This window comes from Oncorhynchus gorbuscha, linkage group LG22, assembly GCF_021184085.1.
Source record: "Oncorhynchus gorbuscha isolate QuinsamMale2020 ecotype Even-year linkage group LG22, OgorEven_v1.0, whole genome shotgun sequence".
NCBI classification, from domain to species: domain Eukaryota; kingdom Metazoa; phylum Chordata; class Actinopteri; order Salmoniformes; family Salmonidae; genus Oncorhynchus; species Oncorhynchus gorbuscha.
This window is the reverse complement of record NC_060194.1, coordinates 11336321-11356305: the sequence shown is the minus strand read 5'-3', so window position 1 is coordinate 11356305 and position 19985 is coordinate 11336321. Positions and strand designations below refer to the sequence as shown.

Genomic DNA, 19985 nt, shown 5'->3' with positions numbered 1-19985 from the left:
ATATATATATATATATATATATCTGTATATATATATCTGTATATGTCCATATATATGTATATATATTATATATTTATTAATTTCTCTCTTAATCCCTCCAACTTTCTTTCCCTGTCTCTCTCACGCTCCCTGATTTTCCCTCTCTTCATGCTCTAAAATCAACGAGCTAGGTACCCAGGGCTCAGGCTCTCTCTCTCTACCTCCCCCCCTCTATCCCTCTTTCTTTCATTCTTTCTTTCTTTCTTTCTTTCTCTCTCTCTTTCACCCTCTCTCTCTTTCTGCTCCAACTCCTGATGCACCTGATTCACACCCACTACCTCCTTCTCTGTGGTCCATTGGAACACTCAGAGATTGGAACTGGCTCAGGCCCCGGCGAAACTCAGACAAGTCTTAATCATCAAAACAGTTTGTAATTTCCAATAATTTTGTTTTGCTCGGTGTCTTTGTCATTCAAGTGATCCAATAGGCTAAAACAGATTCCAATAAACACACATAATGACCTCTTTTTTCAATTCCCATTATTTTACAGTCTTCACACCTGAATTGTTTGGTAAACAAACGTGTCAGTTCTCTGTGTTGAAGTATCATACTACTGTACCTGATTCCTCCGTTAAAATCATACTTGTCCTAAAGTTGCTATCATCCCAAGGCTTTCGATTTGATGCGATTCAATTAACACCCAACATCCATTGGCGTGTGTGTGTGTGTGTGTGTGTGTGTGTGTGTGTGTGTGTGTGTGTGTGTGTGTGTGTGTGTGTGTGTGTGTGTGTGTGTGTGTGTGTGTGTGTGTGTGTGTGTGTGTGTGTGTGTGTGTGTGTGTGTGTGTGTGTGTGTGTGTTAGGGTGTGCGTGTGTATTGCTGAGCTGTTTATAAGTGGCACGGGTCACACGGTTGCCTTTGCTATCTCCCAAATGCAATTAGGAAGTCCCCCCTATCTTAATGAAAGAGCCTAATGGGATTCTAATACATTGTCTACCGTGACTGGCAACAGACACTGCCCATGGTCTTCTGGTGAAGCCAATATCTTATGATAGTATGGAGGACTGAAGGGGATCTGCAGAAAGGGTGGGTTGTTATTGTGAGAAAGGAAACGACGAGGAGCCGCTGTAGAAATGTTTTTGTTAGATGAGACATTTTATAAGGTCATAGACTGTTTGAGTCATGGCGTTGCCTTCGGGCTGTGTGTGTGTGGCTGTGTGTGTGTGTGTTAGTGCATGTGCTATCCCTTTAATAGGCTGTTGGGGGGTAGCCTATATTCTAAACCATTCTCCTCCAAAGTTGGGTGTCTTACCTCACATAGCAATGTAATGTACATATATAGGTTTGACCTGTTCGCTAGCAGCAGTCCGTACTTCATTAGGCCACTCATTATCCAGAGTGGAAAAAATACAGAACAAATCAACAGAATCACCTAAATTAGACGAGCTCAGAGAAAATGTGGCGAGGCGCAAACTCCTGAACCTCATCATCTTCCTCTTCCTCCTGCCTCCGTGTTAGATCCCAGGTTTGGGAGTGTGCAAGCGCTAGCAGCAGGTCATTAGCGACTAGAAGCGTAATCCAGCAAGTAATTAAAGAAGGGGACGTGGGTTCGTCTGAGAGTGTTAGATGACTAGCTGAGAGGCGAGAGAATGAGCGAAATCAAGACTTTAAGCCTATGAGGTCTGCCAAGAGAGACCCGCATTTTAATCAGCCTCCCAGCCACACCCACCCACTCCACACACACACACACACACACACACACACACACACACACACACACACACACACACACACACACACACACACACACACACACACACACACACACACACACACACACACACACACACACACACACACACACAAAGCCATCTTCGCGATGAGACAAAACACACACCACGAGAGCGAATCTAATATGATATTTGATTAAAAGTAGGACAATTAACATGGTGGATGAAGTAGTCTGTTTCTCAGTAGGAGGGAATTGGACATAGGGATGATTTTGCGAGGTCACTGTTCTAGATAGACACCCTAGGCCGGACCAGATGGGCAAGCTCAGTATTTGCACCAATTATTTCACCAAGACTGCACCAATTACTTTGAAGTATTAAACAGAAAACTTCCAATAAAGTCCAAAGAGGAAGAACAAGACTTGAATTCAAAACGTAAATCAAGAGAGCTTCAGAGTTTTGTGTGTCAATGTCCTATATCAGAATGACAGATGCAAACTTTTGCCTGCTGCAAATGTTGAGTTCTCGTCTTCCGTAGATGGTGACATAGGGGGAGAGATTTTTTAAAGAACAATCCAATGCACCATAACCTGATCTTTGCTAAACACATTTCTGTGGAGTACGACTTGGTTTTAATATTTCAGAGGCTCAATTAGAGGTGAGCTTGGATGCCACCTGGCATTCTAAAAGCAAGTGCTCTTTTCTAACTCAGAATGTTCAATATTAAACAAGCTCAATTTGATTGACTTTTCTCGGAATCATTTCTGCTGACTCCCACTCGTCCCTACAGCACTTCTAAAACACCTTGGCACTCTATCAAATCCCCTGACAAATCTTTATATTTTCACATTTACCGTGAAAACAGCCATTTCCCATAAGATACTGTATATACTGAAGAGTTCAGGCCCAAAACGGTACGATTCAGAGTCAATAGTAGACTACTAGAGCACATCTTGGCAGTGCTTTTGAGAGGCAATCTAAGTGGCGTTTAAGAGAGATGCAAAGTGCACTTCTGCTGACACGATAGGAATCTTCTTCCCTGAAATCTCTTCGTCTGTCTGTCATTATCATTTACACATACAGGTAACTGCTAAAATAAGGAAAGGCTTGAGTTAATGAGGGATACAAAGAATATTGAAAACAGGTGCTTCCAAACAGCTGTAGTTCCTGAGTTAATTAAGCAATTAACATCCCATCATGCATTTATTTTCATGAGTCTTTCCCTGGAGGCAGAACTGAGCAGTTTCCGCTAGATAGGCCAGCTGCAAAGTTAAAATTGGTTATATCGTATAAATTCATGATAACAAAAATGTGCTTTTTGGTCTTAATTTAAGGTGAGGGGTAGGCATTAGCATTAGCAGTGTGGTTAGGGTTGGTTTTAAAATATTTTTTTGATGACTTTGTGGCAGTGCCAGTTATAGTGACCAGTCTGCGGAGACGCCTCCAGGGCAAGACTCACAGCAATAAATGCCAACCTGCATCTCAGTCACCAGATTCCAACCCAACTGAACACTTATGGGAGATTCTAGAGTGGTGCCTGAGACAGCGTTTTCCACCACCATCAACAAAACACCAAATTATGGAATTTCTTGTGGAAGAATGGTGTCGCACTTGTAGAATCTATGCCAAGGTGCATGGAAGCTGTTCTGGTGGCTCATGGTGGCCCAATGCCCTATTAACAGTGGAATAGTGGCCACTGATGTTTGATTTGGTAAAAAAAAACAAAAAAAGCCATGCTACTTCTCTGCCTTTTCCTCAATGTTTGTATTTTACGCTGCTCATTTGTTCGAATTTTTAAATCACAAACAGAAAATTATTTATAGCCTTTTTTCTTGTTTTTTCCCCCACACCTATTCCTGACCCACACCTATTCCTGACCCACACCTATTCCTGACACCTATTCCTGACCCACACCTATTCCTGACACCTATTCCTGACCCACACCTATTCCTGACCCACACCTATTCCTGACCCACACCTATTCCTGACACCTATTCCTGACCCACACCTAATTCCTGACACCTATTCCTGACCCACACCTATTCCTGACACCTATTCCTGACCCACACCTATTCCTGACCCACACCTATTCCTGACCCACACCTATTCCTGACCCACACCTATTCCTGACCCACACCTATTCCTGACCCACACCTAATTCCTGACACCTATTCCTGACCCACACCTATTCCTGACCCACACCTAATTCCTGACACCTATTCCTGACCCACACCTATTCCTGACCCACACCTATTCCTGACCCACACCTATTCCTGACACCTATTCCTGACCCACACCTAATTCCTGACACCTATTCCTGACCCACACCTATTCCTGACCCACACCTATTCCTGACCCACACCTATTCCTGACCCACACCTATTCCTGACCCACACCTATTCCTGACCCACACCTATTCCTGACCCACACCTAATTCCTGACACCTATTCCTGACCCACACCTATTCCTGACCTACACCTATTCCTGACACCTATTCCTGACCCACACCTATTCCTGACCCACACCTATTCCTGACCCACACCTAATTCCTGACACCTATTCCTGACCCACACCTATTCCTGACCTACACCTATTCCTGACACCTATTCCTGACCTACACCTATTCCTGACACCTATTCCTGACCTACACCTATTCCTGACACCTGTCACAGTAATGAGTGAAGAGGTGTGGAGTCAGGCGCAGAGAGCAAAGATGTGGGAAAAACAACACGCTTTAATGTCCCGAAACACAACATGTACAAAGTGAAAACACAAATGAACAGAAATATAAACGGACAGCGTGAAACCCAAAATGCAACAAAATACACTCAACCAACAAAACAGACGAACAAGCCCGCACGAAACAGAAGCGGGCTAAACAGACTATATATACCCTATCCTAACAACCAAACTAGAAACAGGTGCTACCAATTAGACAAAACTAAACGAACACAGAACAACGGATCGGCGATAGTTAGTAGACCGGCGACGACGACCGCCGAGCGCCACCCGAACAAGAAGGGGAGTCACCTTCGGTAATATTCGTGACAACACCTATTCCTGACCCACACCTATTCCTGACACCTATTCCTGACCCACACCTATTCCTGATCCACACCTATTCCTGACCTACACCTATTCCTGACACCTATTCCTGACCTACACCTATTCCTGACACCTATTCCTGACCCACACCTATTCCTGACACCTGTTCCTGACCCGCCAAACAGTGTGCTGGAGGACGTTGGTACCCAGCCAGGCACTAATACGTCTCTCCCTCCTCACTGAATGAGTGACAAATGGAAGAATGGGCGATAATTATGCGCCTTACTTAACAACTGAATTTCAATTAGGCCTAACTTGAATGATAAGGAAGGTGAAGAGGCTGATTACATTTAGAAAAGCAATAGTGAAATGGTGAATTTGTGTCGCTGACTTTTGATCAGCAGCAAAATCATTTGATGCGTCTTGGGGGGTTGACACCGTTCTCTTTTACGTTTTTACTTTGTAAACAGATTGCATTTACAGGACTGTTTTATTGACTGTAACTCTAGCACTAATCACATGCATTGTAAGGGAAGTGACAACATGCTATGTGTTGCAGTAGGCTTTTAGAATAACGCTAAACATATCCTTGACTCTATCCAACTTGATGAGCAGGAAACAAACGACGCCAGACAGCCTGCACATCTAAACTACACCTAAACTACACCTACACCTAAACTACACCTACACCTAAACTACACCTAAACTACACCTACACCTAAACTACACCTACACCTAAACTACACCTACATCTAAACTACACCTAAACTACACCTACACCTAAACTATACCTAAACTAATTTCACACATAATAAGAGTTAGCCTATAGACAAGATTAAATTGACAATGAATCTGATGTGTGACAATATTAGGCCTATCAGTGGTCATGTTGTACACCGAAGAGATGGGTACTTCTTGTAAATGACAGATCCCAAGGAAAGGAGCATCACTTTATCAAATCCTCCTCCAGAGTCACATGCAGGTAAAACATTTTGAGTTCTCTATAGTATCAGAATGAGCATATTGTGCAGTGTCTATGACACTTACCTTTGTTAAATAACTCTCAAAATTCAAGAGGTGCAGCTCTTTCTGTGCTGCCCATGCGGTTCAGCACATGACCACTTGGCAGCATTGCTCTGGCTACTAAGAAAAAAGTAGTAAGCTTAATAAACTAAAAATAACAACATGTCATTTATTTATGCAATTCATCCTTTACAACTGTTCATGCACTGAGGCTTTTGTTTAGGAATACAGAAAATCATTTCACCTGTGAGCTGGCTGGTTATATTATTATTATATTTTTGGTTTCTATTTTGTCAAAAGAAGCTGTTCCTGGACTTTATGAATTATTACTAATCGAATCTACAAATAAAGTTGATCAATTGGATTACACCGTAATGTTTTTATTGTAAGGGAAACGAAAATAGGCTATTTGTCCTACGTTTTGCTAAAACTATGTAGAATTATACAAAACATATCCTTGACTCTATCTGAACAAATAACTTTGTTCATTTATTGATATATTTCTTCATGCAACGAATCCTTTATAACAGTTTATGCACTATTTATCAAGCGTTGGTGTTTGCTGCACCTTGTAGGTTGATATCTGATGCATATACTAAAGGGGACAACCAGCAACGTTCTCTAGCTGGTATTTATAGGCTGAAAGGCCATGCGGTTCTAGTGTTAATACACTTTACTACTAAATGGAAATGTTTGTATTTTATTCCCAGTATTCTGTATGTTTGTGTATTTTATATGTGGCGTATGATTGTGTTTGTTATTTTCATATTTCATATTGGCTTCGCCTCCCTTTTCCTCCCTCGCCATCTAACAGAATATTTGGAAGGCGCTGGATGCTCAGAGCCACGCTGTGCTTATCATTGCCCTCGCACGCCACCCGCTGTGTTTGGATTATTATTTTCTCCCTCCGCGCACCTTGCCGCCCCGCGCCCATTGTGGCGGTCGTTTAATTTCGATAAGGCATTGTGGGGCCTAATATAGAGGGGAAATGTAAACTACAAGCCCAGGCAGCAGCGAGGACGGATGGACCGCGAAGGGTAAATTGTTATTTCACCACTCCGAATGGAGTTGTGATGATTTGAGCGGGTGGAATGGGTTCTAAATATATATATACATATATATTTAAACGGAGACAAAGAGCGAGGGATGAAAAATGCAGGGGAGTTGAGGCGGAGAGACAGAGAGAACGTTTGGTTTATCCGAGTTTGGCAGTGGCGCTTGTGCATACGAGGGATAGCCTTGGCAGGTTTTGTTCCTGACGCCCTGCTAAGGTTGAAGTAATATCGGCTGTCACAGGGTCGGGGGTGCGAGTGTGTTCCCTAAGGCTAATTCCCCAAATCCCTGAAAAGAACAGAAATACAGAGTTGGTTCCAGAATCAGAAACGTCAATAAAAAAGCCAAAGTGGAAAAAGGATGTATATTATAATAATAATAATAATAATATATGCCATTTAGCAGACGCTTTTATCCAAAGCGACTTACAGTCATGTGTGCATACATTCTACGTATGGGTGGTCCCGGGGATCGAACCCACTACCCTGGAGTTGGTGTAGTCAGCGGGATATCTGTAGTTATTTTCTTCTTGACTACACACCACATGTCTGGTGTCAGGCCCATATTTAATTTATGTCAGCGAGAGATGCTGACAAAGATCATTGTGTTCAGAACTGTGACTCTGTGTTGCCCACTATTGCATTACTTCTAAAAAAGTTGAGGATATTGGAGGGGGATTTGTGAACCTACTACATTAAGGTGTTTGGATGCCTTACAAGATCCCCAAGTGTAATTTCAATGGATGTGGTTTACTTTTTTATTTTACTAGGCAAGTCAGTTAAGAACAAATTCTTATTTTCAATGATGGCCTGGGTTAACTGCCTTGTTCAGGGGCAGAATGACAGATTTGTATCTTGTCAGCTCGGGGGTTTGAACTTACCGTTTGAACTTACTAGTCCAAAGCTCTAACCACTAGGCTACCCTGCCGCCCCGCTACCCTACCCCATTCACCAAGAAAGTGTTTCCCAGCATTACTCTATAAAAATACAATTCTTGCAATGGCAGGAAACCAGTTATCCATCCCACTTCTGACACCAGTGTAGTGAAGGTGGGCGATAGTCACTAGCACTAAGGGTCTCTGGCTTGAACCAGAGACCCTTACAAGGCAAATACACTACACTGTGTCATTAGGAAGGTCGTGCTTACATTCGGGAGGACTGAGCATTACAATTTCAATCTGACTCATTCAACAAGGTAAAGAGAAAAAAAGCTCATTATTGTGTCATCATATCCAGCAGACAATTAAACATACTTCAATTTAATTTGATTGTCATACCACTTGTGCTATTAAAAACCGAGATAGCAAATCAGCGTCTCTCTCCTATTGGACCATTAGACTTAAAAACGTAATTTTTCTGAAAGGTGGCCTGGAGAGAGGAATATTGCAAAATCAAGCAAACACAAATTGCATTTCTTAGTCCCTGTCTGGCCTGGCACAACATGATGCCACTGAGGTTGATTACAAACCGCAGAAAGCTCTTTCAGTCTCTTAGCAGCTCAACTGTATTCTGCCACCATCTCTAAAAACACATACATGTCCTCGATAACAGTGTTCAGAGTGGCGGCACGCCGAGACACATTTCCAGCTCTGAAAAACGAGGTGACAAACCATGTCCATTATCTCTCTATTAATTCTCTCTCTCCCCCTCACTTCCTCCCCACCTTCTCCTCCTCCTCATTTTCCTTGCAGGGGAGATCTGTGCATTTATGATCCACGGGCAGGAGGCCCCGTTCGAGGCGGTGGTCCTCAACAAGACATCAGGGGAGGGGGTCCTGAGGGCCAAGGGCCTGGTGGACTGTGAGACCCAAAAGGAGTACACCTTCGTCATCCAGGCCTACGACTGTGGGGCCGGGGCCAACGGGGTCAGCTGGAAGAAGTCACACAAGTAAGGAAGGAGTGTGTGTCAGGGAAGGGGTTTGGTCTGTGTGATGGGGTGTGTGTGTGTGTGTCTGGCTGGATCTTTTTTTTGTGTGAGATCGATTTTTGTACAAATGTTGCGTTATACAAGTAAACTGGTTTGTGTCAAGAACTGCAACGCAGCTGGGTTTTTCGCACTCAACAGTTTCCCGTGTGTATCAAGAATGGTCCACCACCCGAAGGACATCCAGACAACTTGACACAACTGTGGGAAGCATTGGAGACAACATGGGCCAGAGTACCGGTGGAACGCTTTCGACAACTTGTAGAGTCCATGCCCCGACAAATTGAGGCTGTTCTGAGGGCAAAAGGGTGGGGTGGGGGTGCAACACTACATGCCAAGCGTCCAGTATGTGAGTCTTTAGTTATCCTCAGTACTGTAATCACAGACAGTGACTGAGCACATCCGCCGTGCAATAGCAGCCTTCTGTAGTCCTCGTAACAGTTGAGACCTGCTCAATGTTTAGCCCTGGGCATGATTTTCATTAATGAGGGCCCGAAGGCTCCTTATGAGTCAGACAGTCTCACATAAAGCCTTATATAGCCCTGCTCTGATGAAGTGCTACTGAAGGCTGTGCTCTAGTGCACTGACTAAGGCTGATATTGTCGCACAGAGAGAGAGAGAGAGAGAGAGAGAGAGAGAGAGAGAGAGATGGGCATGAGAGGGTGGGAGTGATTTCACAGGTTGGTCATCTTTGATTAATGTCTCCCGAGTGAAATAGGGCACCTGTGTAAACCAGTGTGTGTTTTTATTTTCATCCAGATCAAAGTGTATTTGTCACGTGCGCCGAATACAACAGGTGTAGACTTTACCGTGAAATGCTTACTTACGAGCCCTTCCCCAACAATGCAGAGTTAAAAAGTAAGAAAATGAGCGAATAGGAAATAGTACCACAATAAATAACAATAACGAGGCTACATACAAGGAGTACCGGTAACAAGCCAATGTGCAGGGGTACGAGGCAGTTGAGGTCATATGTACATGTAGGTAAGGGTAAAAGTGACTAGGCAATCAGGATAGATAATAAACAAGAGTAGCAGCAACGTATGTGGAGAGTGTGAAAGCTGTGTGTGCTTGTGCGTGTGCGTGCGCGTGTGTGCCTCAGCTTAGCAGCATCACTGCAGGCCATTCCAAGTAGGTGTCATTAAGTTAATGCCTTTAATTTTGAAGGCATGTTGCAGTATCACTTCTTGTCACAAGGTCATTGTCAGCAGAATTATAGGTAGAGTTTGAGAAACTGGATTTTAAAAAATTATAATAATACTGAGATATTTCAAATATTACTTACTGTATGTTCAGCCCTGTGGTTGTTGAAACAAAGTACAAAGGAAGAGGCCCCGAACCAACCTAGATTTGGTGAGGATATCGCTCAATGGCTTCGGTGCGAAAACATTGCATCACTCCCTTAATTTTTTACAGCACATCTATCAGTAAAAAACAGTGAAGGATTTTACTTTTACGTATTGTATGCCCCCTTGCTCTGGTGTTTCTCTTTCTCATGTTCCCTGAGCTGGTCATGAGTTTGTGTGTTGTTGTTTATGTTTGTCATTTGAGTATTTTGTTATCATTATTACCTATTGTTGGAAGAAAGAGCATCAAAGGTCTCTCTCATTACCTTCCCTCACTCACTCACTCACTCACTCACTCACTCACTCACTCACTCACTCACACACATACTCACTCACTCACTCACTCACTCACTCACTCACTCACTCACTCACTCACTCACTCACTCACTCACACACTCACTCACACACATACTCACTCCCCCCTCCCTCTCTCCCTCTATCCAGGGCGGTGGTTCACATCCAGGTGGATGACGTGAATGAGTTCTCTCCTGTGTTCCGAGAGGCCGTATACCATGCTGCGGTAACGGAGGGGAAGATCTATGACAGCATCCTGCAGGTGGAGGCCTGGGACCAGGACTGTTCCCCGCAGTACAGCCAGATCTGCAACTACGACATCGTCACCTCCGACACGCCCTTCGCCATTGACCGCAATGGTCAGTGAACTCTAACTTCATCCCCTGACCTCAGAACCTGCAGGTCAAATGACACAAGCATAGGCTACTCTGACTGACCTTGCATTAGGTCAAACTTTTGTACTTTGCCTTTCTCTACACATTGTTATCTCCGAGCTCAGAAAACGGCCTGTAAATTTCTTCAACACTTTACTTTCCATGACAGTAATGACACAAACTGTTCCTCAGGCCATCAAATTGTCTCAGCATAATTTGAATACAGTCATTACCAGAAGTTCGTATCTACATCGACTTACAGTCCATTCACAGTCAGTACACGTGGCCCATGCGGGAATTGAACCCGCAAATTTGATTTGCTGTTGCCAGAATCTTCTCCAACCAACTGAACTTGGTTAATTATATTCATAGCACATCTCTCACACCATTTGTCAGCGTGCTGTATTCATGGACTCTCCAAGTGCTTCCCCATTCATCTTCTGATCACAGTGCAGTGTTATACAGAGTGATGTGAAACTGGATCCAGCTTTCTGTGATCAGCGGGAACACAAGGACGAGGGGAGCCCGCGGATCAGACGGGCAAAATGACATCAGATGCTCCACAGCCTGCCATCTCTGCTAGCCTCTCTCCTCCCTCTTCCCTCTCTCCCTTTGTCTCTCTCTCACTCTTTTTGTGTTTCTATCCCTCTTCCTCACTTTCTCTCTCCTTCCCTGCTTCCCTTCATTCTCCCTCCCTCCCTCTCTCTCTCTCTCTCTCTCTCTCTCTCTCTCTCTCTCTCTCTCTCTCTCTCTCTCTCTCTCTCTCTCTCTCTCTCTCTCTCTCTCTCTCTCTCTCTCTCTCTCTCTCTCTCTCTCTCTCTCTCTCTCTCTCTCTCTCTCTCTCTCTCTCTCTCTCTCTCTCTCTCTCTCTCTCCCTCCCTCCCTCCCTCCCTCCCTGTCTGGTAACTCTGATGTCCTCTGGCACGGCTCAGGCCCCTCTGTGACTTTTACGGGTTCCTGTCCGCCATTCCAGCTTTGCGGCTGCCAGTCGCCTCGCCTCCTATAGCCCTCCCACTGTCTGCAGTGCGACTGGCGCTCGTGGTGCTCAATTAGAACTGAGCGGAGTGATGCATGGGGGCCGCCAGAGTGTGTTTTGTACCGAGGGGGCTTCTGGCTCCATCATTAACCGTGGATCAGAGGCCTGAGTGAGTTATTAAATAAAACAGGCCCGCCAGCCCTCTGCAACTCAGGGAGAAAGGGAGTAAGATGGAGGGAGTGAGGAAAGGAGAGAGACAGAAAGAAATAGAGCGAGGGAGAGAGGAAGCGAGAGAGGATGTGTGAGAGAGAAGGTGAGAGGCCAGAAGAAAGAATCAACAGAGAAAAGAAGAGAGACAGGGAAGTAGAATGAGTAAGAAGGAGAAACAGCCAAATAGTAGAGAAAGAAAGATAGCGGTACTGTAGTTCCAGCTCTTTCAGAGTTTTGTCTGAATATTTCTTCTCTCCCTCATCGATCCTGAACAACCCATTATATTCTGTACTAGAGAGAAAGTCAATCTTATCTACTTTAGACATACAAATGATGGTGAACTTGAGAATCGGGTCCTAGAGAGCTGTAGTGTATGCTAGTTTTCATGGTTGCGGATGTATACTGTAGTCATACTGTAAATTCCCCAGCAGTCAAAAGACACACGTACTGAGAGCTTCCCTAATTCACTCAGATATTACACATGGGGACAGTAACGGGTGCAACACAATCTCGTATTTGCGTTTTTGTGTGGCTTAATTATTTTGTAAATACACACATTTTTGACTTAATTCGTATGAAAAGACAACAATTTTTTGTACGACTTTGGGGGGAAAAACTTTGTAACAATCTTTTGAAAGTTATTAGAGCATTGCATTGTGGATAATGGTGTTCAACACTGCCTTTTTATATTGTTAATCAACCAGGTTGTCACCAAAATACTTATAATAGTAGCCTTACGCTTTTTCTTTTTATTAATGCTAATGCTGTTTTCTATGCTTTTTTTTACGCTTCATACTTTGGGATGCTGGTGCTATGTCCAATTTTATGAGGGTTGCCAGATTGGAGTAAAATGCTGTATTTGTCAGATTTTTTTGCGGTATCGATGAAGGTATTTGATTGAGGAATAGGGATACATTTTCAGGATGCAAAATTAATTCATCAATAAATGTGGGGAAACAGAAGACCTGCAAAAAAAACTGAGGGGTAGCTCTGGACTGAGGGGTAGCTCTGGACTGAGGGGTAGCTCTGGACTGAGGGGTAGCTCTGGACTGAGGGGTAGCTCTGGACTGAGGGGTAGCTCTGGACTGAGGGGTAGCTCGGGACTGAGGGGTAGCTCAGGCTGGTTGACGACTCTGGCAGCTTCTGGCTGACTGACGGCTCTGGTAGCTCTTGGCTGACTGACGGCTCTGGCAGATCCTGGCTGACTGGAGTTTCTGGTAGATCCTGGCTGAATGGCGGCTCTGGCAGATCCTGGCTGAATGGCGGCTCTGGCGGATCCTGGCTGAATGGCGGCTCTGGCGGATCCTGGCTGACTGCCGGATCCTGGCTGACTGGCGACTCTAGCGGATCCTGGTTGACTGGCGGATCCTGGCTGACTGGCGGCTCTGGCGGATCCTGGCTGACTGGTGGCTCTGGCGGCTCCTGGCTGACTGGTGGCTCTGGCGGCTCCTTGCAGACTGCCGGCTCGGGACAGACGGGAGACTCTAGCAGCTCTGGACAGGCGGGAGACTCTAGCAGCTCTGGACGGGCGGGAGACTCTAGCAGCCCTGGACAGGCGGGAGACTCTAGCAGCTCTGGACGGGCGGGAGACTCTAGCAGCTCTGGACAGGCGGGAGACCCTAGCAGCTCTGGACAGGCGGGAGACTCTAGCAGCTCTGGACAGGCGGGAGACTCTAGCAGCTCTGGACAGGCGGGAGACTCTAGCAGCTCTGGACAGGCGGGAGACTCTAGCAGCTCTGGACAGGTGGGAGACTCTAGCAGCTCTGGACAGACGGGAGACTCTAGCAGCTCTGGACAGGCGGGAGACTCTAGCAGCTCTGGACAGGCGGGAGACTCTAGCAGCTCTGGACAGGCGGGAGACTCTAGCAGCGCTGGAGAGGAGGGAGACTAGCAGCTCTGGAGAGACGGGAGAATCTGGCGGCGCTGGAAAGGAGGAAGGCTCTAGCAGCGCTGGACAGGCGGGAGCACCTGTAGACAAAGGACGAAGAGACAGCCTGGTGCGGGGGGCTGCCACCGGAGGGCTGGTGCGTGGAGGTGGTATTGGATAGACCGGACCGTGCAGGTGCACTGGAGCTCTTGAGCACCGAGCCTGCCCAACCTTACCTGGCTCGATGCCCACTCTAGCCCGGCCGATACGAAGAGCTGGAATGTACCGCACCAGGCTATGCACCTGCACTGGAGACACTGTGTGCTCCACAGCATAACACAGTGCCTGCCCAGTCCCTCTCGCTCTCTGGTAAGCATAGGAAGTTGGCACAGGTCTCCTACCTGGCTTAGCCACACTCCACACTCCACACTCTGCCGTGCTGCCTCCTCATACCAGCGCCTCTCCGCCTTTTCGCCTTCAGCTCTGCCTTGGGGCGGCGATATTCCCCTGGCTGTGCCCAGGGTCTTCTCCCGTCTAGGATTTCCTCCCAAGTCCATTTCTCTAAATATTGCTGCCTCTCCGGCTGCTGCTGCTGCCTCTCCTGCTGCTGCCTGTTACCACGCCGCTTGGTCCTGTTGTGGTGGGTGGTTCTGTCACGGCAGATTTCCTCCTCTTCCTCTGAAGAGGTGAAACAAGGATTGGACCAATATGCAGCGTTGTAGGTGTCCATGTTTTAATAGGGAAAACTGAACATGAACACAAATACAAAATAACAAAGTGAACTGGCAATGAAACAGTCCCGTGTGGCACAGACACAGGAAACAACCACCCACAAAACCCAACACAAAACAGGCTACCTAAATATGGTTCCCAATCAGAGACTATGACTAATACCTGCCTCTGATTGAGAACCATATCAGACGAAACATAGAAATAGACACATAGAACTAGACATACAACATAGAATGCCCACTCAGATCACACCCTGACCAAACAAAACATATAAACATACAAAGCAAACTATGGTCAGGGCGTGGCATCATGTCTAGTTATGTGATCTAGTGGTGGGAAGCATTCTGTTCTTCAACATTGTGTTGGGTGTAATTACATTGATATAACTAGTGTACAATGGATAAGCAACAATGGGTGTGACAGAAGCAGTCACTACTGGTGTGATCAAGCCTTACAGTGCATCAAAGTTGCCTGAAGCTGAATGAAAAAGTGTTATGCCCTGACCAGTTATTCAGAAGGAAATCCTCTGTGATTGTCTAATTTACACAATTTAACTTACCAGTGTGGACCCAAAACAAACACATTCTACACATTTACAAACTACCTGTTTAAAGAGTTATTATAACCATGGTGTTCTTTTGTTACTAAAGCTTATACATCTAATAACCTGACAATGATCCACATCATATGCGTAGACCAATCATGTGTGTTATGTAGCAAAACACAACTATCCTTTTTTAGGTTGCAAACCAGTGATATGAATCACTGTTGATCCGTCCTGTATCACGTTTCAGGAGAAGACCCAGATGCAGACAGTGTTGAAGCAACAAAAGTTTATTACTAGAATTTACATTACATTTACATTTAAGTCATTTAGCAGACGCTCTTATCCAGAGCGACTTACAAATTGGTGCATTCACCTTATGACATCCAGTGGAACAGTCACTTTACAATAGTGCATCTAAATCTTAAGGGGGGGGGGTGAGAGGGATTACTTATCCTATCCTAGGTATTCCTTAAAGAGGTGGGGTTTCAGGTGTCTCCGGAAGGTGGTGATTGACTCCGCTGTCCTGGCGTCGTGAGGGAGTTTGTTCCACCACTGGGGGGCCAGAGCAGCGAACAGTTTTGACTGGGCTGAGCGGGAGCTGTACTTCCTCAGTGGTAGGGAGGCGAGCAGGCCAGAGGTGGATGAACGCAGTGCCCTTGTTTGGGTGTAGGGCCTGATCAGAGCCTGGAGGTACTGAGGTGCCGTTCCCCTCACAGCTCCGTAGGCAAGCACCATGGTCTTGTAGCGGATGCGAGCTTCAACTGGAAGCCAGTGGAGAGAACGGAGGAGCGGGGTGACGTGAGAGAACTTGGGAAGGTTGAACACCAGACGGGCTGCGGCGTTCTGGATGAGTTGAAGGGGTTTAATGGCACAGGCAGGGAGCCCAGCCAACAGCGAGTTGCAGTAATCCAGACGGGAGATGACAAGTGCCTGGATTAGGACCTGCGCCGCTTCCTGTGTGAGGCAGGGTCGTACTCTGCGGATGTTGTAGAGCATGAACCTACAGGAACGGGCCACCGCCTTGATGTTGGTTGAGAACGACAGGGTGTTGTCCAGGATCACGCCAAGGTTCTTGGCGCTCTGGGAGGAGGACACAATGGAGTTGTCAACCGTGATGGCGAGATCATGGAACGGGCAGTCCTTCCCCGGGAGGAAGAGCAGCTCCGTCTTGCCGAGGTTCAGCTTGAGGTGGTGATCCGTCATCCACACTGATATGTCTGCCAGACATGCAGAGATGCGATTCGCCACCTGGTCATCAGAAGGGGGAAAGGAGAAGATTAATTGTGTGTCGTCTGCATAGCAATGATAGGAGAGACCATGTGAGGTTATGACAGAGCCAAGTGACTTGGTGTATAGCGAGAATAGGAGAGGGCCAAGAACAGAGCCCTGGGGACACCAGTGGTGAGAGCGCGTGGTGAGGAGACAGATTCTCGCCACGCCACCTGGTAGGAGCGACCTGTCAGGTAGGACGCAATCCAAGCGTGGGCCGCGCCGGAGATGCCCAACTCGGAGAGGGTGGAGAGGAGGATCTGATGGTTCACAGTATCGAAGGCAGCCGATAGATCTAGAAGGATGAGAGCAGAGGAGAGAGAGTTAGCTTTAGCAGTGCGGAGCGCCTCCGTGATACAGAGGAGAGCAGTCTCAGTTGAATGACTAGTCTTGAAACCTGACTGATTTGGATCAAGAAGGTCATTCAGAGAGAGATAGCGGGAGAGCTGGCCAAGGACGGCACGTTCAAGAGTTTTGGAGAGAAAAGAAAGAAGGGATACTGGTCTGTAATTGTTGACATCGGAGGGATCGAGTGTAGGTTTTTTCAGAAGGGGTGCAACTCTCGCTCTCTTGAAGACGGAAGGGACGTAGCCAGCGGTCAGGGATGAGTTGATGAGCGAGGTGAGGTAAGGGAGAAGGTCTCCGGAAATGGTCTGGAGAAGAGAGGAGGGGATAGGGTCAAGCGGGCAGGTTGTTGGGCGGCCGGCCGTCACAAGACGCGAGATTTCATCTGGAGAGAGAGGGGAGAAAGAGGTCAGAGCACAGGGTAGGGCAGTGTGAGCAGAACCAGCGGTGTCGTATGACTTAGCAAACGAGGATCGGATGTCGTCGACCTTCTTTTCAAAATGGTTGACGAAGTCATCTGCAGAGAGGGAGGAGGGGGGGGGGAGGAGGATTCAGGAGGGAGGAGAAGGTGGCAAAGAGCTTCCTAGGGTTAGAGGCAGATGCTTGGAATTTAGCGTGGTAGAAAGTGGCTTTAGCAGCAGAGACAGAGGAGGAAAATGTAGAGAGGAGGGAGTGAAAGGATGCCAGGTGATAGGATGGAAGAGGAGAGAGTAGCGGGGGAGAGAGAGCGAAGGTTGGGACGGCGCGATACCATCCGAGTAGGGGCAGTGTGGGAGGTGTTGGATGAGAGCGAGAGGGAAAAGGATACAAGGTAGTGGTCGGAGACTTGGAGGGGAGTTGCAATGAGGTTAGTGGAAGAACAGCATCTAGTAAAGATGAGGTCGAGCGTATTGCCTGCCTTGTGAGTAGGGGGGGAAGGTGAGAGGGTGAGGTCAAAAGAGGAGAGGAGTGGAAAGAAGGAGGCAGAGAGGAATGAGTCAAAGGTAGACGTGGGGAGGTTAAAGTCGCCCAGCACTGTGAGAGGTGAGCCGTCCTCAGGAAAGGAGCTTATCAAGGCATCAAGCTCATTGATGAACTCTCCGAGGGAACCTGGAGGGCGATAAATGATAATGATGTTAAGCTTGAAAGGGCTGGTAACTGTGATAGCATGGAATTCAAAGGAGGCGATAGACAGATGGGTAAGGGGAGAAAGAGAGAATGACCACTTGGGAGAGATGAGGATCCCGGTGCCACCACCCCGCTGACCAGAAGCTCTCGGGGTGTGCGAGAACACGTGGGCGGACGAAGAGAGAGCAGTAGGAGTAGCAGTGTTGTCTGTGGTGATCCATGTTTCCGTCAGTGCCAAGAAGTCGAGGGACTGGAGGGAGGCATAGGCTGAGATGAACTCTGCCTTGTTGGCCGCAGATCGGCAGTTCCAGAGGCTACCGGAGACCTGGAAGTCCACGTGGGTCGTGCGCGCTGGGACCACCAGATTAGGGTGGCCGCGGCCACGCGGTGTGGAGTGTTTGTATGGTCTGTGCAGAGAGGAGAGAACAGGGATAGACAGACACATAGTTGACAGGCTACAGAAGAGGCTACGCTAATGCAAAGGAGATTGGAATGACAAGTGGACTACACGTCTCGAATGTTCAGGAAGTTAAGCTTACGTAGCAAGAATCTTATTGACTAAAATGATTAAAATGATACAGTACTGCTGAAGTAGGCTTGCTGGCAGTGGCTGCGTTGTTGACTTTGTAGGCTATCTGGCAGTGGCTGCGTTGTTGACACTACACTAATCAAGTCGTTCCGTTGAGTGTAATAGTTTCTGCAGTGCTGCTATTCGGGGGCTAGCTGGCTAGCTAGCAGTGTTGTTTACGTTACGTTGCGTTAAAAGAACGACAATAGCTGGCTAGCTAACCTAGAAAATCGCTCTAGACTACACAATTATCTTTGATACAAAGACGGCTATGTAGCTAGCTATGTAGCTAGCTACGATCAAACAAATCAAACCGTTGTACTGTAATGAAATGAAATTAAAATGTGATACTACCTGTGAATGCAACCGGGTTGTTGAGTCTATTCGGTAGACGTTGGCTAGCTGTTGGCTAGCTGTCGGCTAGCTGTTGGCTAGCTGTTGGCTAGCTAGCAGAGTCTCCTACGTTAAGGACAACAAATAGCTGGCTAGCTAACCTCGGTAAATTAAGATAATCACTCTAAGACTACACACTCTAAACTACACAATTATCTTGGATACGAAGACAGCAAAGACAGCTATGTAGCTAGCTAACACTACACTAATCAAGTCGTTCAGTTGAGTGTAATAGTTACTACAGTGCTGCTAATCAGTGGGCGTTTGCTAGCTCCTCCATGCTTCATGGGCGTTTGCTAACTCCTCCATGCTTCATGGTGAGCCTCACATGCGGAGATCATCTGTTCACCTAATATGCGTCTCACAAAGGCACGGCGGTTGGAACCAAAAATCTAAAATTTGGACTCATTAGACCAAAGGACAGATTTCCACTGGTCTAATGTCCATTTCTCGTGTTTCTTGGCCCAAGCAAGTCTCTTCTTATTGGTGTCCTTTAATAGTGGTTTCTTTGCAGAAATTCGACCATGAAGGCCACGCAATCTCCTCTGAACAGTTGATGTTGAGATGTGTCTGTTACTTGAAATCTGTGAAGCATTTATTTGGGGTGAAATCTGAGGTGCAGTTAATTGCTGGTTTCTGAAAGCTGGTAATTCTGGATCTTCCCTTCCTGTGGCGGTCCTTGAGAGAGCCAGCTTCATCATAGCGATTAATGCTTTTTGCGATTGCACTTGATGAAACTTCTTCTTGACATTTTCCTCCCAATACCAACAAAGGGTATATAACAAAGTATTGAGATAAACTTTTGTTATTGACCAAATACTTATTTTCCACCATAATTTGCAAATAAATTAATTACAAATCCTACAATGTGATTTTCTGGATTTTGTTTCTCATTTTTTCTGTCATAGTTGAAGTGTACCTATGATGAAAATTACAGGCATCTCTCATCTTTTTAAGTGGGAGAACTTGCACAATTGGTGGCTGACTAAATACTTTTTTGCCCCACTGTATGTGTTATTTCCTAGTTTTGATGGCTTGTCTACAATGTATAAAATAGTACAAATAAAGGAAAACCTTTGAATGAGTAGGTGTGTCCAAACATTTGACTTATACTGTAACTTGGATCATTGTTATAGGGCTGTGAAACCCTGAGCATGGAAATTGCTGCTGACATTGAACATAGCATAAGGTTAGGTTATTTAATT

The 19985-nt window shown here is 46.2% G+C and overlaps 1 protein-coding gene across 1 annotated transcript in view; it reads left to right on the top strand.

Annotated features, from left to right (window-relative positions):
- Positions 1–19985, top strand: part of LOC124009583 (calsyntenin-2-like) — a 305367-nt gene that overhangs the window by 202911 nt on the left and 82471 nt on the right. The window contains exons 3-4 of the mRNA XM_046321501.1: positions 8521–8716; positions 10543–10751. Coding sequence (XP_046177457.1) covers positions 8521–8716; positions 10543–10751 — 405 coding nt within the window. The remainder of the gene's footprint in view (positions 1–8520; positions 8717–10542; positions 10752–19985) is intronic.